At 36.6% G+C, this 26,204-nt stretch overlaps 1 protein-coding gene across 3 annotated transcripts in view; it reads right to left on the reverse strand.

Annotated features, from left to right (window-relative positions):
• Positions 1 to 479: 479 nt before the first annotated feature.
• MTDH (metadherin) overlaps positions 480 to 26,204 on the reverse strand; it is a 36,855-nt gene continuing 11,130 nt past the window's right edge. Inside the window, exons 3-13 of one of the 3 annotated variants that reach the window (XM_010577070.1) lie at positions 25,620 to 25,701; positions 24,969 to 25,148; positions 23,390 to 23,458; positions 19,523 to 19,774; positions 17,514 to 17,600; positions 15,420 to 15,518; positions 12,964 to 13,088; positions 12,275 to 12,394; positions 9,797 to 9,916; positions 5,101 to 5,257; positions 480 to 3,394 (exon numbers count right to left, since the gene is read on the reverse strand). In XM_010577070.1, the coding sequence (XP_010575372.1) occupies positions 3,324 to 3,394; positions 5,101 to 5,257; positions 9,797 to 9,916; positions 12,275 to 12,394; positions 12,964 to 13,088; positions 15,420 to 15,518; positions 17,514 to 17,600; positions 19,523 to 19,774; positions 23,390 to 23,458; positions 24,969 to 25,148; positions 25,620 to 25,701 (1,362 nt within the window). In that variant the 3' untranslated portion in view covers positions 480 to 3,323. The remainder of the gene's footprint in view (positions 3,395 to 5,100; positions 5,258 to 9,796; positions 9,917 to 12,274; positions 12,395 to 12,963; positions 13,089 to 15,419; positions 15,519 to 17,513; positions 17,601 to 19,522; positions 19,775 to 23,389; positions 23,459 to 24,968; positions 25,149 to 25,619; positions 25,702 to 26,204) is intronic. The other 2 variants (XM_010577072.1, XM_010577073.1) reach the window with 2 other exon arrangements.

The following is a 26,204-nucleotide window of genomic DNA, read 5'->3' on the forward strand; positions in this document are numbered from 1 at the left end:
TTAGGTTAAGAACTACTGGCCACGCAGCCCTTCCTGGTCCTTCACCCCACCCAAATTGACTCAGTTGATGCTCTTGGCTCTTAAATGAAGCAACTCACTTGGAATTTTAACAGTAAGATAATTTTAGAATTATCTTTGAAGATGTAATTCCATTTTTTTAGTTTTTCTTCCATTTTCAGTACAACAATGAAGAAATCTTTCAGTACTGGCCTGGAAAACTGAAACTCTGTCATTCAGTGGTACTTGGCGGTCACCAGGAGACCCATAGGTACAAGTGGCTGCAAGAGACCTGCATTTTTTTAACAACTGAAATCTTGACTGACAACCAACCTGAGTCATTGAAAGGCAAAACCATGTATTCTGATGTCTGCACTTTTCAAAAGCCTTATTCACAGGACAATCCCATGACTAGGAACTATTAATAAGGCAGTTTCCAATGAAATACATCAGTTACAACACAACAGTACTACAAGTATTTCTATAAAGTTTGAAATGTTTTTAATATGTACATTCTTTCTTAGTAAATATTAAAGTAGTGCTTTTCTCCTGCACTTTTTTCTTTAGACTTCTAAAAGGGCATCAGAAATACAGTTTTCACCCCCCTCCAAACCAATGCACAGTTGTTACCTTCGTAACAAGCACATATGAACTCTGTACACCTTTCCCTCCCCACAAAAGAAATAAAAATATGCCATGACTATCCAATTACACATCATCACAACAAGTTTAAATTACGCATACAAATAATTCCAGAGTATTTAGAAAAACCCAACATATTGGATTTATGAAACCATTCCATGCATTCAACAACAAAAAAAAAAAACGAAAGAAGAAAAAATGAACAAGTTTCTTTAAATGGTGTTTTCTCTTTCTATCCAAGTACCAAAGTCTGGATACAGTGTATCGTTAAGACTAACCACTGCTTGAGTCATAGAAACATGACAGTACATAGATAACCAAGTTTCTATTTATAGACAATATGCTATACAGTTACTACCTCTTTAATGAATGTCGAATAAAGCAAGTTTCGCTTGCTAAGACGTTGAAACTGCACATTAAGAAAACAGTAAGAGGTGCTGCTAAATAGGTAACAACATTTTGAAAGGAAGGCTATGTATTTATATGATCCTGCTTAGTAGTAGCAGTTAATTAGCAGGGTTCCTATGTTGTTAGCTAATTTGTCTCTTTTTTCCAGAATGACAAGCTATTCAAGAGCTAGAGCTTACTAACCCAGAAATACCACCAATTTTATCTTCAAGAGGAAAAAAAAAGAATTTATGCAGTAAAAGCCCTTGGGGGCAGTCTCTGTCATTACACAAAATCTGTGTATTTTCTACAAACGAGGCTTGTAGCACAACATACAGATTGGAAACAGACATTTTGGACATACATTACAAACCTGAATTAAAAGGGTATTCTTCTTAACCTTTACTATGAAGAGGACAAGTAAAATTATAGTATTATTTACATGCAAGGGACTCTGCATCATTTTGTAATATCCTATTTTTGTCTTTGCCTTAAGATACTCCTTGAAAAGCTGTACTTCAGTTCCAAATTTATTTTGCATTAATCTTGACATGTATCAGTCTCAGGCATTACTCCCTCCCAGTAAATAAATCAATACTGTCAATATGCTCCATTTATTTTAACAAATCAATTTAGAGTGTCACATGTTCCGGATACACAGGGGTTAATACCTGTGCAAGTTAGTATCCATTTATTAGGAAAGCTCTCCATTAGCAAGGTGCATTTTCAGTACAATTAAAACCAGCTTGCTGCATTAACTATTCTTGCCCTGCAATACTGCTGAACTGCAGTCAAGTACAGTAAGAGTACAAGGTTGTTGATGAGTACCGTGTGTTACAGCTGTTAACAATTCTGTTTGTGCCACAAAACCAGAAGTCAATCATTTAAAAAAAAAAAAAACATCTTGGCTCTTCTTGAACTGAATTTACCAGGTGATGTTCATTACCATCCTTATCAAACAAATTTTTGTAAAGGCTATTTACAGTGTACATGGCTGAGCATGCACCTTACAGACACAAACACATCTGCCAGTTTGATACCATGTAATTACACAGTGCCTGAAAATGACAACACATCTTAAACACCATTTTAATTAACAGTTTCAAGCAGGAAATGGTCTTTATTTTACAACTGCTATTCTTGCATGAATTTTTATTTTTTTATATAAAAACACTAACTCCTGTCCAGAAGTCTAGACACATTCTACATACTACAGGTTAAGGCAGTAAAAAAATGTGTTCCTGATAACTGGTCTTGACAATGTCAATTAAAGCTGTCTGAAGCCACTCCAGTTCTCCAACAGATCTTTGAAATCCCAAATAATTTGTGAGTGAAAAAAAAAATTCACTTTGCTTTCTTCAGAGTTTTAGTAATAGAGAACAGAACAGAATTAGGTATGGCAGAATAGAATTGGGTACGGTAAGTTAAAAAGTGTTAAGGGAAAGGAACGTTTGATTTCAATTCATTCCATGAGTTTAAAAGTTGAAAGAATACAGTTTTAGATGGGAGTCTGAATCAACCAAGAACTGTAGGGAATGAAGGAGAAAACCAATTTTATGCACATTACTGCATTCTTAAAAATATACTGTTATCTTCAATAATTCAAGTAAGGTAATAGACATTATAAAAAATAACTTCATGAACCATACTCAAGTTTCAAATCACATTCTCAAACTTTTAACCCAAAGCAGTTTTATTGTGTTAACTTCATATAATAAACCACAAAGGTCTGACTGTACAAATGGTTAATGATTTGCACTTGTGATTCCTGTAATAGCTAGCAGACTTGCTAACCAACTTACTGTAAAGATATGGCAGATTATGTATTTAATCAAAGCACTTTGATTTAGGCATGAAACAAATTCAAATGGTTGACATTCTGTGCTTCTAATGCATCACTCATAAGAGAGGCAAGAAACACCCACTATTGTACAGACAATTATTTTTACAGAAAACCCTTCCTTGAAATTAATCTTTTATCCGCAGCTGTAGATGAGAGTATAATCTGTTGTAAACAGGGCACTGTGTTGTAAAACCAGTTTTTTTAATTAAGATTTCTCTCCAAAAGTTGGAAAAACAGACTCTTCAGAATGTCTTTCAAATGTAGCATGTTCTGTTTGCTATGTCATAAAGTTACTTTCCTTTGATTCCTTTTTAAAGATGTTTGTGTTCACAGCAGTTCTGTTTTTAAAAATTGTTTGAAATTTATATAAAATTCTGTACATGTTCACAAATTATTGCATAAACAGCATAATCTTCATGACAATATTCAGCAACACATGTCCATCTCAGGAAATTCACGTTTCCCTTCTTGCTTTTTTCTTCTTTTTAACTTGTTTGGGGGATTCCCAGCTTTCTTCAGACTTTGCTAAAAACAAAACGTAACTACAGTGTTAGGACTGAGAAAGTTTACACAGAATTGACTTTTAAAATCCTGGACAGTACATCCCATATTGTTATGAAGTAATTCAGAACAATCAACCAGCATGATTTTTGAAGGAGAGTTATATTTACCTGCTTCTCCCAAATAGTCTAATTTGAAGCGCATCTAAACCAACATTTGCTAATTTCAAACTACTTTTTTACACCACAGCTACTTTTTTACACCACAAACACATAGTGATACACAATGAAAAGAATTCATTTTGTAAATCTACTATTTACAGTAGAGTCATTATTATTCTTTGGCTAACTGGAAGTAATGTACATGTACACAATTGACATTAAATGTTCACTTTTATCAAATTGCACTGGTTTTAACCACTAAATGTAAGTGACATGTCAGAAGAGTATTTTCAAAAATAAATGACTACATAAAGATGTGGTTACATGGAATCCATAATCAAATAAAGAAGCACTATGCTATTTTATTAAAACAGATTGCCTTAAAACATGCTGGCTGCCAAAAGTGGTAAATCAGGTAAAATATTTTATATGCTGAAAATGAGATGTTCTTTCAATTGCTGAGGCATGAATCAGTCACAAAAGCCTTCATATTTTAGAACCAGAACAAAAAGCTATAAGTTGACACATAGACTTGAAAGACTTAATATATTCAAACCCAAGAAGCCAATTAGTGCAGCTGAATGAGACTAATATTATGAAATCATCTAATTTCTTCTGCAGTCATTAAAAACTGGTTTAGCAGTCTAACACTTAGCCAGGAACTTCTTACAAAATGTCAGTATTTATTAATCTCATTAAAAAGTCTAACTGAAACAACTGGGGGTTTGGGTTTTTTTGTTGTTGTTGTTAGGTTTTTTGGGGGGGTTGTGGGGTTCTGGGTTTTTTGTTTGTTTGTTTGTTTTTAAAAGCAATGCCTTTCACATCTTGACTTCCCTTCTAATTTTTCTGTCTTATTGGGCGAGTACTTCAGTACAAGCACTTCTGCTGAGTGAAACAGAGGACACGCCTGACACCTCTGGGCACGGTGTATGTTTAAAAAGCAATATACCTGCAGTAGTTCAGCCTGATGTATGTACTGTTAGGCTACAACAAAAATAAGCAGATCTCCCGATAGCTTTCTACTCCCATATTAGCAACTGTTTTCCTCCATGATTACTACATTTCATGGAAGCATATGGAAAAGATGTTAATGAGCTAAGTTAAGAAGTCAAAAAAACCCCAGTAGGTTGAAAATTGAATTGCTTGTATTTTTACCAAATTTTTGGTAGCTAAACATCCTGTCAACTGCTATGTTAGTACCCATCTGTTCCACTGAAGACTTGCAAGCAGCCCTTTGAAACAGTGTTGGCAGAACTACTTAGTCACAGCATGGAACTCCAGTCCTGATGATGAAGAGTACATCCAAATGTCTGTTAAGGACTGGACGAGGCCAACAGACATTTTCAGTCATTCAAGCATATGAAGCCAGTTTTTCCTCACAGTGAAAGCACATTTGTCAAAGTACTTCAACGAAAGCTAAAATATGTCAAGATATATAAATGAAATACATAAGTACCTGATATGGCACTCTAAACCCAAACCTCACGGCAAAGCATTCTGACTATATACGCTCTATAGGAAAAAAGTACACCCTGAATTCAGATGAATGAATTGCACTGAGATACTTACTCTGTGGAGGAGGCACACTGTTTTGCTTAATATTGGGACTAGAAACATCTGTCTCTTGCAGCATCTGTGGCACTTGGGAAGCGATCTTGTCAGAATCGCTCTCTGATACAATTACAGATGGCTCAGTAGAAACAGCAAGCGAAGGAGCCTCCTCAGGCTATTTGAAAAACAGAAAAAAAGTTTCCAGAAGTTCATTAAGTCATACAACAGTAAAACACTCTTATATGGTGTTATTTTGGCATTATACTTAGCAGCTGCTGAAAAGATGGCATTTAAAAATTAAGCCAATATTAAAATCCTTCAAAATTTTAAATCAAGGCTGCAAGACTATGACTGCCATCTAGTGCCAAAACTTTTAGTTGCACACAAGCAAATATAAACCACACGAATTCTTAAAATACATGACATGCAAAGAAAGGGAGAACAATCTAAAAATCACTAAGATCCTAAAAAGATTCTAGTATACATATTCAGAAGAGATGCAAGACAGTGACACATACGCATTTGGTTGCAAGGCAAACAAGCAAGCTGTATAGGTTCAAACATGCAACTCAAAAGCCAAAATAATTAAACTTTTATAATACTTAGAAAGCATTTGCAGTCATTCCTATCAACTGCTCAAAACACTCTGTATGCTTATATTAGAATAAAAGATATTTGCGAGAGCTGTCAGAAAGTACTTCAGTGGAAACTACTGTAGGAGTAACTGCCAAGTAAATGATACTCCTAGTATTTTCCAATTATCTGGTCTACTTTGAAGGTTCCCACAATGGAGACAAGACGTTACTGTAGCTTACTGCGTAGCACTTACTGGAATTACAGTAGAGTAAAACAGAAGTCAAAATGCAAAAACCATTCTGACATTCCAATAGGGAAGTCAGAACATAAAGATCATATGATCCCACAGTAGGTGACCTACTGACAAGAGGCTTCAAACAGGAGTGTATTAGAAAACAGTGCCTCAGTCAAGCAATAAAACCCAAACTTTAGGATGTTATAAAGAAGTCATGGCTATAGTTGGGCCACAACAGCCAGGACCTGGAACTATTGGAACAAAACAGTGAAGTCTACATCCAGCCCTTGATGTGGATGTACACAGATCCTCCGTTATAGTCACCACTTTGTACTATTTCCATTACTGTAATGTAAGCATCTCAAAAATCTAGTCAGAACATACAAAAGAGCGAAAAGAGACACTTTTTTACTTTTCTTTTTAATCATATACTGAGTAAGAAGTTAAACAGCTTTAATTAAAAAAACCCAACACATTAATTTAGAGGGTAGCAGTTCTCTAACCTTTTATGAATAGAGGAGTTTGCTCTGCCCTTACACATCAACAGAAACAAATTTTTTAATAACTATAATTGCAGTATTTCTTTTAATCTACTGAAAATATGGTAATCTTGAAAATTTTTTTAATATCAACCATGCTGATAAAATGAACTCCCATCCTACAGGATTTCCAAGCTTAGCCAATTCTAATGTTGTCCAATGGTTGGCAATCATTAGCTACATAAATACATGAACTCTAACAAAATGGATGTGGCCTCTAAAACAGAAGGAGGACTTAAAGTTCCTAGTTGTGTGAGGTAACTGATTCAGGTCACTGGTATCATAGTTTTGTTAGGATAGAGTCACTCTCCACTTGCAGGTAAAGCAACTCAATTAAGATTTAAATGGCATACAGCTGTCTCAGGTTGACTAACAAACATGTTGCAACTTTAATGTTAAAGCATGCAGTATTACTGTAAATGTAATGATACAGATACATACAGCATTATCTGGATGTTTTTGCAAATACCATACTCCTGTCTGAATTTTGGATGAGGGAAGTTGGATAGCGATACCAAACATTAAGAATTGGGTACTACTCTTTGCTAGGATATTCTGTGTTAACAAAACAGTTCAGAAAGGAAACCTGAAACAATTAATAAAGCCTATTTGATAACATAAATAGTTATATGTGTAATTCTACAATTTATTAATGAAGTAGTGACTTGTGAAACTGTTACAAATAAAGGATTTCCAAAGATATCTCTTCATTTAAAACCTGTGCCTGCTGATAAAATGCCAAAGGTTTCCATGCAGCCCAATGTATAATGTAAAAATATCACCAGATAAAAACCAGAAGTGTTCAACATTCAGCTGTTTCTGGTCTTTATGAGGATATTCTGGATAGTAACTTATTTGTACTCAGTTTATTTTTCCTCATACTTGGTTCTTGTGTTTTGGAGCATTTGCTCAAGACTAGATTACCTATCTTGGAAACCTAAGTCATCCATTTCACACATCAGTCACAGACTGGTTCTAAAACTTTTTGGAACAGCTAAGTCAAACAACATCAGAAGGCATCTTTGCATATGTGAAATTACAATGAAGCCAAATCTGATGGCAAGGAGACTGGATAAAGACTGAAAGACCATCTGCATTGTCAGATACAACAATTCGCAAATTGTCCTTTATCAAGCCCAACTAACTTCCAGAGAATGTTGTTGGTAATAGTTTTGTTTGTCCTTTGCCCCCAGACCAAGTTTAATACAGATTATGTCTTGTTTCACAGCTGAACACAGGCACATATATGAACAGATGGAATTTAAGACTCGAGTAACAGGAGCACTCAAGCCCCCCAAAAATAGTTCACAGCGTAGGTCTACATCAGAGCTGATGTGATTGAATCACCTAAGAAGTTGGGCATGGTTTTAAACACTAAACAATTGAGCAAAGTCTACTGAAACCGGGCTGATATTTTGGCAGTGCCAACACGTTGTTAGAAAAAATAAAATATCTAACTGCAGATCAAAAGAATCATTACATGTAGCTTAAAAGTATTTTTCAAATTAATTTAGATTTCTAAAAAGCAAAAGCTAGCCTTTTGGAATGCACCAGTACACCTCTTTCTAGGTGTCAAAACACCCACCTTGATGTCACAATCCAAATATGAGTTTTCTGTCTACACATTTTCAACTATGGCCTCCAACACAAAACAATGTATTTGCTTTTAAGTTTTTTAAAAAACACACACACTGCCAGGAATAAAGCCACTTGTGCACATAGGCAGATGTCTTTTTTTAGATACAGCTTCAAAAAAACCCACAAAACCCAACTCTGCACTAGTCAGATAGACTAGGCAGCTGTTGCTAACCTTGGATAAAGGTTGAACTGAACCTAAACTAAATAATTATAGTAAAAGCTCTACTGCAATGTAGGATATTTAGAATAAGCTAAAAGTATGTCAGAATATGCTTTTCAAGGCACATGTTCTCAGTAAACACTTTCTGTACTTTTTCCTTGGTGACTTGCAGCCTCTCATAAAAGATTCCATTCTAATATTTTCATTTGAATCTTAAGACCTTGTTATCTTTATAAAACAAATGCTTAGCAATTAAAAAGTAAAACTCAATATTCTGACAGATATTCTGTGGTACCAAACTGCTGTCTCACTGGTATTGTTCACTCTTTATGGAACACAAAACCAATACCACTAGAAATATTAAATACTTTCCTTCTTCCTACATCGTGATGCTTGTAGGATAACAGTACCTAAAAAAGGTGCTAGTTGGAGAAAGATTAGAGAGAACTTGTATTCTCTAGATTATTTGTTTCAACTGTGAGCTGAAGCAAACAGTTGGTTTGTGAATTGGTGTCCTGGTTTCCGCTGGGATAAAGTTCTTTTTAGTAACTGGTATAGTGCTGTGTCTTGGACTAAGTATGAGAAGAATGTTGATAACACACTGATGTTTTTAGTTGTTGCTAAGCAGTGTTTATACCAAGTCAAGGATTTTTCAGCTTCTCATGGCCAGCCAGCAAGAAGGCTGGAGGGCCACAAGAAGCTGGGAGGGGACACATCCAGGACAGCTGACCCAAACTGGCCAGAGGGATATTCCATACCATGTGACAACATGCCTAGTATATAAACTGGGGGGGGGCTGAGTGGGGCGGGGGGGGATCACTGCTTGGGAACTAACTGGGCATCGGTTGGTGAGTGGTGAGCAATTGCACTGTGCATCAGTTGTTTTGTATATTCCAATTCTTTTATTATTATTGTAATTTCATTATTGTTATTGTTATCATTATTAGTTTCTTCCTTTCTGTTCTATTGAACTGTTCTTATCTCAACCCACAAGTTTTACCTTTTTCCTTCTGATTCTCTCCCTCATCCCACTGGGTGGGGGGAGCGAGTGAGCAGCTGCATGGTGCTCAGTGGCTGGCTGGGGTTAAACCACAACAATTGGTTCAAATAAAAACTTTTCATATTCAGTCATTAAGCTCAGAACAGCCATTAAAAATGAAATTTAGACTGCATTAAGTCAGAATATAAGTTGGTAACATTTCATTCTGTTGCAATGAATCAGTAAAACATGCTATTAGTCTTGCACTCAGACCTGTTAGTTCTTAGGTTTCCCGACTTCAAAGTTTTGGAAGTTTATTGCTTGAATATTCAAACAAGAAAATAACTTGACAGTCATGAAAGTGACTACTGATTTAGAAGATACTGCTTTTCAGAGTAGACATCCTTTCTAAAACTTGTAACTGACCTATTATCTAAAACTCAACCTCTCAATCACCTTTATATTCATAAGCATATAGCCTGAAGCAGTATTCCTACTGTAACCTTACCTACACAAATTAATGTTTCAATGGACTTTGAGCACTGCCAAATCAGAATTATAACATATACCCAGTTTTGTACCCCTACCTTAGCTGGTTCACTAGTACTTATGGTCTTCAGAGAAAAAGCTATTTCCTGCTGTGGTCGAACTTTTGAGGTATCCTCCTGAAATTCCTCTCCAGCTTCTCTATCCAGTTCTTCAGTGTCCTACAAAAGTAGGGGGAGAAAAAAAAAAAGAAAAAAAGAGCCTGTGTTTGCAGTGAAGTTCTGACTCTTCTTCCCTGCACATCAATTTTGTTGCCATAATCAGCTTCTATAACTAAGAAAGTCTATCTAAAAAAAATTAAAGTAGTAGGCTAATATTAGCCTATGCTAACACTCAAAATTTATAGAACTACATAATACAAAAATACCTTGTAAAAGTATCATGATAAGACTTGACTGCTCTCATTTCTGTGGTTTGCTACAAGTAAAATGTTTTAAAATGCAAGCTCTGCATATTATCATGTTCAGTCTTCTATCATATATTAAGCTCTAATAATATTTTTGCAACACAATTTAGTCTGTCATGATGCCTGTAAAACAAACCTCTCGGTACAGAAACTGAAAATGTATCCAAAGTATCGAGGAGTCTCAACCTTTACTCCTTAAAAACTCTAATGGTGGAAGGTTTTCATTTTGCATGAGGAATTAGAGTAGTTACATTTTTTTTATAGCACCAGAAGAATCCTGTGGTGGTGAACAGTAAACAGAATACAGGTCTCTGGTTTTAAGCTGAAAGTACCTCTTGAGACATTGTTTCTTCACTTATTTCCCCTGGAACCTTGTGAAAACGCAGTCACAGTCTAAGTCTGTTGATTCTTGACAGGAAAGAATATATATCACCTTACATCTAGCTCTGAAGATAGCTTCCACTGCCTTGACAAACACTGAAGTCAACAAATACGAGTGTGAACACTTAAGTATAATCAGTGACAAAAATGATAGTGTTTAAATGAACATGCTCAATTTTCAGAGGATAAATATACAAAGCTTAAGTGAGTTTGAAGTAGGATTGGCAAGTTAAATTACTAAACTGCTATAACAAGGATAACTTATCTGCGAATGTATTAGCAGTTCTGTCTGCTCCTATCAAGCAACACCCCTCAATTTTCCATAAAAATTTAATACACAGAAATACTCATCTTTAAACTGATGATCTCATAGACTGATAGATTGAAAGAAAAAGTAACAAAATCAGAATGGTTGGAGACCAATGGGTAGAATAAATGAATCTGATTATGTTAATATGGACAGTAGGATTCCATTTGACATATACAACTTTAAAGGCAGCTCATAGGCCACAGAAAAAAAATAATTTCAGAATGCATTCACTGACCTTAAGATCCATGCAAGATATCCGCAAACGCCTGTTAACCATAACCTATTAATCTTGACTTACACTTGGAGTCATTGCAGATACCAGAACATGACAGATTTCAATTACAAAAAAAGCTGCAGTCCTAGTACAGTCAGTTTGAATTTGCCTCAAACAAAACACTGCAAATTGACACAAGCATCCACCTCCACATAGACAATTTTGAAAGAATTCTACATAACAGGACTTTAACCTTTTAAAATTGTTTTAATAAAATCTCAGACTGAAAACATGATAATCATAAAAAGCAAATCCAAAGCAAGAATGACTGAAGTAATGCTTTCCCCCTCTCTCCAATTCACCTAGTCAGATTCAACTGAGCATTTAACATTTTGTAAAGAATGTAACTTATGAATGGCTGTCACTATAAGCAGAAGCAGTATGTATTCTAAGCATAAGCTATTAAAAGCTTTTTCCTAGTAGAAAAGTACTTGTTTTCATCTATTCAAACATGATTCAATTGCCAAGTGAAGTGCAATCTGCTTTTGCTATTTTTACAACAAATCTGTTTCAATGTAATTCTTCAAAAGCTATTCAAGTAACAGAGAAAACTCCAACCATCCTCAGTGTGCAAACACTCATTCAAATCTGACTCACAGAGTAGCTCCACCTACTGAGTTCGAGGCATTGATACTTCGCTTTTTCACATCAAGCTATGAAAGTACTTCAGAAAACCACTATATTCTCGTAGAATTGTACTTTAAAACAGCTTAAGAGAAAACTTCAATTTCTCTCATTCTCCTAACTAGCTGTATCTGCCAAGGCAGCTGTCTTTCAAAAGACAGGAGAAGGCGGCTTCCCATGCAGAGGAAAGCTCCTCCTGAAGCATCCCTACAGTACAGAATACTGATTTGATAGAAAATAAGTAATTCAGAATACATACTTTCCACATATTTCATGCTTTCCATAAATCCAGCAAAACTACGTTGTATTCACAAGTCAAACATGGAATAATTAAAATTAAAGGAAATATGAGTAAGACAAGGATTACTTTAACACTTCAGAAACAATAGTAGACAATCCAATACCACAAGGAAATTAATTTCCCCAAAATAATTTTTGCTTAAGACACTAATATACAAAAATAGGGTGATTTTGTGAATTCCTCACAATTGCCTTTCAGACTGTCCAGATTTTGTTCCATTTACCTGCGCAGGAGAGTTAGCGTCTTCACCCTGCTTCTTCTTTTTCTTCTTTTTTTTCTTGGATTTGCCACTTGTAGAACTCTGAAGAATTGGCTCTGCTTTTTCTCTTTCATTATCTGAAGCCTTCATGCAGGAATATAAGGTATTTAGCATTTAAAATGACAATGAAACATGCCTTCTAGAGACTAAACACAAATTAATAGCTGTAAGGAATTTAATTGCATATAAAAGTATAAATGAACACAACCTTATCTGTTCTGTTCAGTTCATTTCAGGAAGGCTACATTCTTTACGTGCTATCTGGTAATATAGGTACAGGAGTTGGGAATGAAAAAGGCAACAGGGCATCATGTACTGGTGGCATGGAAATACTGTTTTCCATACAGAGAACTAAATATTGTTAAGAAGTATTTACAAAAACAAATCTAAATCCTCTATCAGTCTACAATGAGAAGGTAATCCTTATATTATGGTGAGACAGTAAGATCTGACATGGAGCAAAGTGGCTTCTATTTTCTCAATAACAATGTTCAGCATTTTCCTCCTCTGTGTACCCATTAAACACAATTGTGCTACTCTTATCAGTGTAAAAGAGATGAGAGATTACCTTTATCACCACCATTAAGTTACCTTAACAAATGGCACTGGTAAGGACAAAATCTTGGAGCTAGGGATTAAATATCACCTTTTACCTTCTGAACATCAGATATCTCTTCAGGCTGAGGAACAGAAGCAACTTTTTCTTCATCTACCCAGTTTCCCCACTCCTCTGCTGGTGCATTCCAATCAGAGCTGGGATCAGCTGAAGAAAGTCCATCTACAAAGATTAAAAAGATTTTCAGGAATGCCTCCTTACTTTACAGGTGCTCTCTGACAGTTTAAAGATGAAAAACAAACAAAAAACCAAAAAAATCTATGCATAAAACCACATCCTGATATCAAGATACAAATATTCATTTCCTGTATTTCTGAAAAAAATTTAGTGGAAGACTTTTGTAAGGAGTAAGACTTGGTTATTTTACAGAGCAATCAGATTACAAACTAGTCACAGCAGCAGCTAGGTAGATGCAATTGCTTTGAGATACTTTTCTAGACTATGTAAAGGACAAATTTAAGAGTTGTTCTCTATCTTAAACATTCTTCCTAGTTTGTGAAAAAATTAATATGAACTGTAACACTGATCAATCTTACCTTAGTAAGAATCCTTTACAAGTGATATATCTGAAAGTGTAAATCTTACTGAGCCAAAAGTCATCTTGTAACACTGACATTTTTTAATAACCTTATTTTTTCCAAGACTAAGTCCCTACTCCATTTTGCTACTGTTAATTTATGATGGCACATATTTATGCTGTCACACAGAAATGACAGATTTAAAAGGTCAGTTATATAAAAATTAAAAATATCTGAAGGGAAGAACTAAGCCTTAAGACTGTCTGTTTAGTAGAAAGTTACAGCACGCCGATTTTAAAACAGAAGACCTTGTAAAAGATCATCTTTCATTGCACATTTATATTAACATCACAAATATTTCTCACCCTCAGTCTATGCCAAATTGAAGAAGAGGCAAACATGGTCTGCAAACTACAGTGGGATTCAGTTTAAACATTTGAAAATTAAGTAAAAATGAAAAACAGTAATAAACCCAATTAAATTTACTGGCAAACATTATGAAACCAAAAATACAGTAAGAGATCTTACAACTACTTACAATACTTTTTCAGCTCTTGCTTTCATATAAAAATATTACCTCAATTACACTTACTTTGGACACTAAAATTTACTGATTTGAAAAAACAATTACTGCCCAACATAACACTTCACAGTTTATCTACTGCCCTCTCACTAGTTGCTTTAAGAAAAAAAATTCATTCTTTAATAGTAAAAATTAGTAGCATTTTTACATAGAGTTAATTTCCTTGTCCTGAACCCGAAAAAGCAGTAATATGTATTTGTGTATCACACCGGTCTAAACATCCATTATTTCCCCACTTCTATTAGTGTACACTTCAATTAGTTGATATATCTATGACCCTATTAACACAAGCTATAGCCATAAACATTTTATGCTCAGAAACGTGAATGTATTATGCTTTTGATAATATGTAAAACTGATTACTTTCAAACGATAAAACTGAAATGTGCTTCCCTTATCCTTAAACCAGATAAAGACAAAAGATAAGTTTCAAAATGATCTGGTATCAGAACAGTCATGCTAAAACTGATGGAATCAAGGAGCGCACCAAACCATTCCACTTCTGCAGTCATTAAACGAGAAATTGTTCTTAGAGAGAAGGTAACATGCAAGGCAGCTTTTCTAGTCAACTTCTTGACCAATTTTTCAGGTCAATGACCTAATGAGAGGCACTAAACTGTTTTTCTTAAACATTCTTACATCTGACTGAATAAAGCTATCAATTACAAGGCAGTTCAAAAAGTCAATTTAAGGCTGAAAGCTTTCTTCACAGGTACAGTTTCACTAGTAAATACTTAGGAATGGCTGTAACTTTATTATACTACAGCCCTGCTTAGGGAGAGACTGTGGTAAGAACTACAAAAATACTGTGAAATTGGGAGGGAGGGGAAAGGGAGAGTAAACATCAATTTTACTACAATTCCCAAGCAACTTCAGTGATTTCTATCCTGTATATGCTTTCTATACACATAAGAACTTCCTAATGTTTGCTAAATAAGAAACTAAGTTATACTAAATATCAGAGTCTTATGTCACATTAAGTTTTCAGGAAGAAACAAACATGTAAAAGGAAACTCTGTGACTCAAATACAATCTGCTAAATGCATCTTTTGCAGACTTGCAGTACATTTTTCTCAACATTTGCTTTGACTGTTTGATTACCAAAATTTTCTAGCAAAAACCAGAACTACCTTAAAATGCATGCGCTCTCTTTCACTTCTGAGTTTAATATCCAAGTATTTTTCCTAAAAATTAACCATTTTCTATCATATTCGTCAAAATACTTTTTCCTGCTGTCTTCAAACTGTTGATTAACTTTACAGAAGTGAAACATTCCAGGTTTTTCTTCAGATGCTCAACGCTGGCTAATACAAGTAGCTAATATAAGTAACTACACTTTAAAGTAACAGTAATTAACAGAATTTTGTTAATGAACATTTTAGAGGAACATACTTAACCCAGACCATTCGTCATCAACAGGGGGTTGAGCATGACTTAAATCCCACTGAAAATCAGAAGTACCAGCCTGAGAAACTGACTCACTGTTGGATCCTGAAAGGGAATAAATAGAATTGTATTCGTAAGTTAACAAGCTTCCTGAGTTTTCTTGGGTAAAGAAATTCCAAAGTAGGAAAGGAAGACAGAAGGCTCAAAGAAAAAAGTCTGATTCTAAGGACTACACAGGACAGGAAAACTACAAGGCTCTTGAAAATGAGATATATCCATAAAACGAGGGAACTGAAGAAGGAAGACAAAATTAAGTCCGGAGAAGAATGTGGAAAAAAAGATAAGAAGGGTGAATAACAGCGGTCTATAAGGCTTACAGCAGTCCCCTCAAACTGAAAAATACAATGAATATTTACGGGTAGTGAAATTATTACCCTATATCAGTAAGAAGTCTTACAGGGAGAAGCTTAAAAGAAAAGAGTACTAGAACGAAACCTCATAAATTACATTGCAGATATCACAATTATATTATTCATTACTAAGAATCCAATTTTCACTTCAAGTAAAAGGTTTCAGGAACATAAAAGCAGCATGACAAACAACAGTGAGGCCAATACCAGTCATGATAACAGAAAATGTTAGACATGTAACATCATTATTTTAATAAAAATAAGGCATCAGCAAACAGAAACCATTTTATAAAGAAAACAAACCCAAAAACCCTTAACTGTGAGACTGAAAGAAATTAATATATTACTTTATGATGAGACTTATTTTTTAAATGAAGTTCAAATAGGACCATAGCTACCTGGGTCTCTCTATTTTACAAACACCTCTGCAAAAGATACCTCAGATGATGGCAACCTTGACACATTCTCATTTTTTTGCTAGCCAGTTACAAATAAGAAGTAAATACTTATTCACATGGTCACTTTGCATTACAACATTGCTGGCTAAGGTGCATCAAAGATGATGAATATACTTCACTATCTTCACACTTCTCTCTCGATTAAAGTTGGAATGGTGGTATTGCAGATGAATCTTAGATCAGTCTGCCATCCCACTTTATTAACTAAACTTTCTTAAGTTTTAGGCTAGAGACTGAACTTGAATTCAAGTGGCTCCCTGGGAAATGTTATTTTATTAAAACTCTCCATACAATTAAGACTTTGTTTCTTCTTTTTCTTTAAGACAAGGTTTCTGTAAGTTTTTATTAAGTGAACTGTTCTTTGGAAAGTCTGATAAATTAGACTTTGGCATTTTAACTTCTTTGTTATGGTGGCTCAGGTGTGCCCAGAGAATGAAGCGCTTGTGAGCTGTAGGACACTGAGCTTGAGTTCCACAGTTAAAAGACTGTAAACTGCAATACAAGTAAGCATAGCCCAAGTGCGTAAGCTACTTCCTAAAAGAAAATAGCCAAGCCAAGCTCATTAGATAACTGGAATAAGCAAGCAAGAGCAGAAAACCTGACATATGATCCCTTTATTGTATAATAAATCACTGTAGCACTTATGTCAGTAGTTTAACACACAAGATTTGTTATGAAGCCAGGTTTGCACTCTACAGCAGTTTCACACTTCCAAACAAGAAAACCCCAGAGCTCAGCTTTCCCACCCGTCATACAGAGAAAAGACTCAAGACTTCAAATCCTGCCTATGGAACATATTTTGAAAATAGTGCTTCAGTTCCTTGAAGGGGAAAAATGTAGCCATCAAATAACAAATCTCTCAGAAGATCAGGGTAGAAAGACTTTCCTAGAAAGCAATCTTCAGATCTCCAGGTTGAGACACAGCAACACTGAGCAATCTCTTATGCCCATTATTTACTCAACACACAAACAGGAAGGCTAAATAAGAAGTATCACCTTCTTATTGATCTAGATTTTGATTATCAATTTAAAACAGTTACTTTATTGCATAATTTCAGCATAACAAAAAAGCTTTCTAGGCTTTCATCAAACATGTTTTCCACCTGTTTCCAGTTACCTGTACTATTTTCAAAGAACAATGAGAAAGATGCATATCAGTAAGACTTGGCAAATTCTATTTCCACCTGGTGGAGCAGCAGAGAGTGGAAAAATCTTTGGAAGGGCATACATACCAGAAACTCCAGGAGTTAATCCAAATGAAGAGAAAGAAGTAGAATTCTGTTCAGAGGTATTAATCCTTGCATCCACATTCCAAGCAGCTGTGGGGAAAAAAAAAAAAAAAACCAAAACAAAAAACAACCGAACTTCACATTGCTCGCCACATTGAAAAAGTTAGCTATTTAATTACGAATAGGGTCAGGAAAACAGTGGACATTCCAGCCATGTTAACATTTCACACAGCTGAGGGCATTATTTTGCTTATTAGATCAGACAATCAGTGCTGACAGAGATGTGACTGTATGAACACTCAGCTTGAAACAATTTTCAAGCTTTCTGAGGTCTTCTTCCCTCAACAGCCTTTTGTATATATAAACTTCTCACAAAAGAAAAGTAAATTATGTTTTGAGCCCCAATCAACTACTTGTAGCTTTTATTTAGAATTACATTTATTTGACTGGGGGGGTAGGCACTCAAAACTGGACAGAGTATTCCAGATGTGGTCCATGAAGTGGATAATCACTATCTCCAATCTATTGACTCCTGTTAATACAGCCCAGAATACTGTCGGTGTCCTTTGCTGCTGGGGCCTATGGCTGGCTCATGTCCAGCTTGCTGTCCACCAGGACTCCTTATCCACAGAGCTGCTCTCCAGACAGTCAGTCCCCAGCCAGGGGTGCTTCCCACCCAGGTGCAGCACTTCATATTTGTCCTTGTTGAACTTCCTCAGCTTCCTGTTGGCCCATTCCTCCAGCTGGTCCCTCTGGATGGCACCCCTAATCTGCATTGTATCTACTGTTTCCCCTCTCCTGCCTCAAGTTTGGTGTAATCTGGGAATCTGATGTGAAGAACATTCTGTTGCCTCCTCCAGGTCATTTATAAAAATGATAAACAGGACAGCTCTAAGTACAGAGCCCTGTGATATCCCCCTTGTTACCACCTTCCAGGTAGAGGATGACTCAGTAACCACTACCTTTGAGCCTGACCAGTTTTTCAGTCATCCTAACTTGGATACAATAATACTGTGAGAGACAGTGTTGAAAGCATTACTCAAGTCATCATAAAAGACATCCATTGCTCTCCCCTCACTCACAAAACTAGTAATTTTACCAGAAGCAAATCAGCCTGGTGAGGCATGATATATTCTTGGTAAAAAAAACCCAACAACAAGCTGGTCACAGTCACTAAGAACTACCTTATTAGAATATACAGCAGAATACATTTAACTGGAATATGCAAAAAGCCCTTTGCCTCTACTTGGCAATAATAAAGCTTCCAATTGTACAGCAGGTCCAGCCTCAGGAACCATGTTTCACAATATGTGAGACAAATAAAACAGGTCTAGACTAAAGCAACGTTGCTGACTACAAAGGAACACTGCTTTCTAGAAGAGACTAGGATAACTTAGACTGAACAGTGGGAAGGATCATATTACAGCATCTGCTAATAAGTTGAAGATTGTTGCCCAGAGAGAAATGAATAATTCTCTTCTCTATTATTATTATGGACAGTACAAGTGATAAAGGCAAAAAATTGTACTGGAGAAGGCTAAAAACAATTTCTAATGAGAAAAACGGTGTAACACTAGATGTCACAAGAGCCAAACAATCTTTATGCCTGGAGCCTAAACAAACGTCTGCCAAAACCAAACATAGTTGATTTGATCATGTTGGAGCAACAGAATAGACTTATGGCCTGGGTTTTAAAGACATTTCTTAAAAAAAGAAGTTACACTTCAAAATGACTTAGTAATCACTTTCAGAATTTTACGAAAGTGATATAAAGAATTTTATTCCTTCACAGAAATAATTTTATTTCAGATAAACTCAAAAAAACCAGTTAAACTAAAAACAGAGACATAGATGTTAAGCCATAAGTAAACTTACAGTAAAGAGAAACTGCTTACTTCGCATTTCACTAGACCACTCCAAGATTTTTTTAATAATTAAACATAAAGCTATTTAAGAGATTCACTACTAAAAAATACACTTAAGTAAAGCAAGTTTTCTTCAGAATAGCTTACCAATAGGAGTGAACAAAGAACGCTCTTTCCAGGGCCTGCCCACCAGGGTTACACCCCAGTCCTTTCCATTTCCATTGGCGTCGCCAGCGTCCTGGCCCCAAGCCGATGTCTCAGTCTTCCTCTTCCCAGCTGCAGTTGAAGGAACAGATGTCCATTTCTCCTCCCCTACACCAATCTGTGAGGAGATTTTTACAGACTTCTCATTCCAGCTTCCTCCATTTACTGTATGGCTTTCACTCAATCCTGGAGAAACTTAAATATGAGCATAATGAAAGCATTATTTAAAATAAGAACTGGATGAAGAATTAAAATATTACTTTATGTGCACATACACTTAACAATAAAAAAAGAAAGTACAAATGAACAGCAGCTTTGCTACACCGGTGTGATACAGAAGAGCTGCTGCTCTGTCTCAGCTGATTTTCCAGTTCAGATGATACGCACCATCTGTCCACTAACTTGAGAGTGAGGGAAAACCAGCACCAACTGCACTCTCTTTCCTGCATCCCTTTCTTTACAAGGCTGATATCTTGATGAACCAGTGCCTCTAGATTAAAAAACAAATGGGGTGGGGGTGATTCCAACACTGCCATGTAATTTCTCTTACAGAGTATGCTGATGATTTGTAGAAAACCCCACGCACTAAATGGAGAATAAATTCTGTTTCGTAACTGCATAAAGCAGTTCTTTAAACAGGAAGTAGAAGAAATGACCAAGGATTAGAAAATTCTTCCCAAACACTACACAGGATTCACAAAGAGCATAGCTATCATATTGGCCATAGTGTCCATCAAGGTTAGAGGAAAAAAATCATGGTAACACTTTCAAAATAATAAGCAATATATTTGGCATTACACTAAGGTAAAAGACCACAAGACTGCAACAGTCTACCCCGATGAGAAATTACTAGCCATAGCAAGTTTAATATATACTTTGAGTCAGTAGTACACGGAGACATAAAGATCATCATAAAACTTTTTTTTTAAATTTATGTCCCTATAAAACTTAAAGGCTAATGGTCACCTGGTGCACCCAGCCTGACCTATATATCACAAACCTTTCTCAAAGGGCTCTGTATATCAAATCCTCTCTCTCTCTTTTTATACATGCAGTGCAAACAACAGAAAACCTGCTCATTTACCAACAATTACACAATACCTGCACATTGCAAGTGTAACACTTAAATAGTCAGCCCAAACCTGATGCACAAGTCAGTCAATATCATATACTGTATTGGGTTTGCGTGGCAAGGTTTTGGTAGTGGGGCAGGGTTACAGGGGTGGCTTCTGTGAGAAGCTGCTAGAAGCTCCCCGTATGTCCAATAGAGCCAATGCCAGCCAGCTCCAAAACGGACCTGCTGCTGGCCAAGCCCAATCCCATCAGCGACAGTGGCAGCGCCTCTGGGATAACATATTTAAGAAGGGAAAAAAAAAAGTTGCTGTGGCACAGAAACTGCAGCAGAAGAGAGGAGTGAGAACATGTGAGAGAAACAACCCTGCAGACCCCAAGGTCAGTGAAGAAGGAGGGGGAGGAGGTGCTCCAGGCGCCAGAGCAGAGATTCCCCTGCAGCCCCTAGTGAAGACCATGGTGAGGCAGGCTGTCCCCCTGCAGCCCATGGAGGTCCCCATGCTGGAGCAGGTGGATGCCCAAAGGACGCTGTGACCCTGTGGGAAGCCTGCACTGGAGCAGGCTCCTGGCAAGACCTGTGGACCTGTGGAGAGAGGAGTCCACGCTGGACCACATTTGCTGGCAGGACTTGTGACCCCGTGGGGGACCCACACTGGAGCAGTCTGTGCCTGAAGGACTGCAGCCCATGGAAGGACCCACATTGGAGAAGTTCGTGGAGGACTGTCTCCCGTGGGAGGGACCCCACACCAGAGCAGGGGAAGACTGTGAGGAGTCCTGCCCCTGAGGAGGAAGGAGCAGAAGAGATAATGTGTGATGAACTGACCGTAACCCCCATTTCCCATCCCCCCTACGCCACTGGGGGGATAGGTAGAGAATTCGGGAGTGAAGGTGTGCCCGGGAAGAAGGGATGGGTGGAGGGGAAGGTGTTTAAGATTTGGTTTTATTTCTCATTACACTACTCTGGTTTGATTGGCAATAAATTAAGTTAATTTTCGCCAAGTCAAGTCTGTTTTGCCTGTGATAGTAATTGGTTGAGTCATCTCTTCCTGTCCTTTATCCCAACTCATGAACCTCTTGTTATATTTTCTCTCCCCTGTCCAGTTGAGGAGAGGGAGTGATAGAGCAGCTGCATGGTGCTTAGTCGCTGGCTAGAGTTAAACCACGACATATGCCAACAAAAACTACAGACCAAGTATTTTATTCGTCAAATGAACTCATACCTCAGGCAGCATGAACATGCCACATTCAAAGTGGCCTCACTGGCAAGGAATTGATTAGGTGAGACATGCCTAGATTTTCTCAGACAAATCACTTCCAAACACAGACGTCTGTAAGGTCACCATCGCTGTACCTAAAACCACTGCCCTTTCTCCACAGCACTAACATTATTCATGTCAGTCAACATCCTCTAAGGGTAATATGATGTCTTAGGGGAAGGCAACAACAAAAACAGCAGAGACACAGAAACCAAACTAGCTGGTAGAAAAACTCTTTTGCAACCTCACCCACTTGGAAACCTGCAAGGCAGCTTAAGTCCTGAAGCAGAAGCTTGATTATTCTGTGTTTATCATCCTATTCTCCCATCACAAACATTTACCTTCTACATGACCAGCAAGTTTTCACAGAATCACAGAAAACTTAAAATTGGAAGGGATCTCCAGAAGTCACCTAGTTCCACCTTCTGCTCAAAGCACAGCTAACTTAAAAATTATACCACATTATTCACATTCTGGAAATCATAAAGGCTGACAGTTCAAAGCATCTCTAGGCAATCTTATGAAAAGCTTTTTTCCTCATGGCCAGTCAGAATTTCCCTTACTGAAGCTTGATTATTGCCTCCTGTCCTCCCATTATGCACCTCTGAAGAATACAGCTCCTTCCTTCTGTGCTATACTCCAGGAAGTTTGTATGTGAAGTAAAGCTCTCAAAATCTAGCAGAAAGTGATTCGCTTTCTGGATCTGGGTGCTTTTAATAACTCATTTGTTGACTTGCTTAATTACACTAACTACTTTTCGTTAAAGCAACACCACTAATGTTGGCTATGAGTAAGAAACAACCATCCTGATTTCATTGTGCCAAACTAAGTCACTAAGTATACTTAGTATATATACTAAAGTATTACTATAGCAGTATCTCTTACTAGAAAACTGCTAAGATTCACTAGTCAATCACAGTCTAAAAATCACCAAATATTTTAATAATTACATGTATGACATATAATGTCATGCATATTTATTTATAAACATACATTTCTATTTAAGTACTTCCAAAATGAATGTAAAGAACTGATTAACTCATGTATACAATCTGAAACAAGTGCAATCTTTGCAATAATCAGGATTGGTATCTTTGAGCTCTGCTATTATCTGTATTAATTTTTTCTTTGAGCAAATAATCAATTCATTAACACAAAAAAGTAAGTTCGAAAAGCTAGCATAAAGATTTTCAAGTGGAGCCTGAGAATAAGCTTTATTGTTCTATAAGTAATTTGTACAATAGGTAATGTCTGAAAATTCTAGATACTGAATCCTTTTTCTACATGTAACAGAGACTGTTTTCAACCTGTTAAGAAGTAACCGCAACTTAGAAATGTAACATTTGCATAGCCAAAAAAGCCAGCTGCATAATAAAGCTCCAGATCAGTAACTTCACAAAATCCCACACTGACAATTTGTGTTTTCACTTCTGTAGAACACTTTCCTAGTTACTTAGAATGCCTAATAACGAAAGCCTTTTACCTTGTGGAATAGATGACTCCCCCTTTGCAGGTTTAGAGCTGCTAACTTGCGCATTCAGAAGCGTATCACCTGATTAAGAAGTAAGAGGAAACAGAGCTAGATTAAGTTTTTTCAAATAGCAACACCTGTAAAAATCTAAAAGAGTATCCATCACTGATACTTTAAGAAAAAACCCCAACATCAATACCTCAAAGTAAACCAAGACATTTCCAGAAAACTTAAGAATAAAATTAAAATGCTCTATTTTTTATTATTTGTGTTTATTTTGCAGACAGAATGAACTCAAAACTGAGTTAGGGCCTATAAACCAAGTAACTGCAGATTTCAAAGAACTCTAGCTAGCTTCCCCAAGAACAGAGAGGAGAAATCTAAAACAAAGGCTGTCATTTTCAAGCAAAGGGCAGCTCTAAGTATTTCAGAAATATACAGCTATTTCTAACTTCTACCTTACCATGAAAACACTAGATACAGCTCAATTCTTTTCAGATTAGTTTGGTGCAAGGTGATATCATACAATGCAAAGAACATACAATAAAGGACTCTGGCTAGAGAGGTTACAGTAGTTATGGCTAGCCCCAGAGTATACAGACAGTTGGAATTACCATTTCTTTAAGCGGTTTGTATGTAAATGGACAGAAAAAAAGAAAACAGGAAACAACTGATGTAGTCCTCAAGGACAAGAATCATGCACTCCGTCAGGATGAAAACAAGTGTCAATAAACACACCAGGTAAGGCATGCAAATTTCAGTAAGTCATTACTATGTACCAGACAGCTGCTAAACTCAGTCTTTTTGTCACTTTGCTAGAACATCAAATTTAATGTAATTAAAGCACCAAATGTATCAGTAGGTTAAAAGTATGTCAGAAAACTAAACTGTTTGTGTCTTCAGATTCTTTTAGCTTCTTAAACCATTTCTCAGTTGCAGCCAAATACGAATTCCTGTGCCTACACACAGTTTAAACCAGCCCATGCAACTTTTTTCTGAAACAGTAGCAGCCATAGAAGCTAAAGTCTACATTTGCTTATTGAATCCTTGGCTATAATAATTGATTACTAATTTCAGCCAGATGTGCCCCACCATTACGAACAGCTTTTGTACAGGTACTACTCAATCTATGTTAAAATGTCTACGCGTTAAGCAGTGAATGATCTGTAAAGAGAACTCATGGGCATAACCTCCCTACAACGAAGCGTTCAAAAAGTTAAGGAGTTGGTGCTGCTTGCAGCAGTGCTGAGGGTGCCTTTGAATTTTCCAGAAACACAAGTGGCAGAATCAGCAGAGCACAAGTGAAGGAATGGGGACATATGCCTGTGCAGCTACTGACAGAGGACCAGCGTGGATGCCAGTGTCTCAGTCACTTACTCCAGAATGTTCTCTCCTGAGCTTCCCTGACAGTGTGGCTCAAAAGAAAGGGAGTTTTGCGCAATGAAAAGTACTTTTACACAGCTTGAAATAATTTCCTCAAGAGTTACACCTCCAAATATAACTACCATACTTCCAAAACAGAGTCACTATTTAAGCATTCAAGTAAAGTTATCTTTCTAGAACACATTCACAGACCTACTGACCATCATACCTTTATTTTTTCTGAGAACAACCGGAAGTGATGATGTAGGCATCAGTTGTTCAATGGATACAGTAACTGTATTTTCCACTCCTTGGAGATTTGATTCTCCTGAGCCACCGTCGGTCAGCACCTTGTCTCGCTTACGCTGCTGTCGCTTCTCTCTGTTACTGATTTTTGTTTCCCAGGTTCCTAAAACATCCCCCAAATGAAAACATCACTAAATAAGTCAGAGAGCAAAAAGGGAAGAGTTTTAGCTTGTTTCATATCAAGCTGAAGTCTGAGTACAGGTTCAGCTTAAAAATGACAGACATGGCAGTCAACCTCAACATTAGTTTGAAAACATGGACAACTGGCCAAAGGTAAGTTTTTCTGGATGCAATGCAATAATATTTTGCTTCACAGAGCAAAACATGAAGAACATGAGGGCCCTACTATTCAGGACTTTTCTCATTTTTTGCAAGTTTAACTTAAAAAAAAAAAAAGGCAGTTGAAGTTATTAAATACTGTTGTTTCAGATTTCCAGACACAATACGCAACTATGGAGTTATGACAAAATGAGTTCCTTGTATTCCTTTATGAAGCACAAACAAGTAAATCTTAAACAGCATTTAAGCAAAAATATGCCTAATTGCATTTTTTGTGTGTGTTTGTGTTCAGTACCTTCATCAACCTCCTTTCCATCTAGACGTGACATATCCTGAACCGTTTTAGCATCTCCTTTTGATTTCTTTTTTTTCTTTGACTAGAATAAAAATAAAACATTATCTTAATAAGTACTTAGTGATCACTTGTCATAGTGATTTAGAATCCCACCCCTCCCCCTGAAATACAGGAGTAAATCTGAAACAGATTTTCCTGAACAACCTTCACTACGGACAGTCTCTTGAAAGTACTAAACACTACTTACTAATTGCTAAATATAGGTTAAGACTACTGAAGTAACATGAAAGTCTTACGCAGTACACAAATGGCAGGTGGGGGAATGACTACTTATGCTACAGAGCACAAAGCCTGGTGGAAGAAGCTATGCTGATGGCATCACAGTCACAGAGGAGTAGTGAACTGTTTGGCAAGCAGATCCCACTCTGGCAAAATTTGTTCTGTGCAGAAGCAAGTATGAAGTTATACAGGGAGAAATAAATAATGCCAGTGACTCCTTTAAAAAAATAGTGGTTAAGAGAATTCCAGCTTGGAAAATGACTTCAAAACAGGAACTGTGATTAGAGCCCATTTAACAGATGTACA

Source organism: Haliaeetus leucocephalus, unplaced genomic scaffold, assembly GCF_000737465.1.
Source record: "Haliaeetus leucocephalus isolate CR32 unplaced genomic scaffold, Haliaeetus_leucocephalus-4.0 Scaffold555, whole genome shotgun sequence".
In the NCBI taxonomy this organism is placed as follows: Eukaryota; Metazoa; Chordata; class Aves; order Accipitriformes; family Accipitridae; genus Haliaeetus; species Haliaeetus leucocephalus.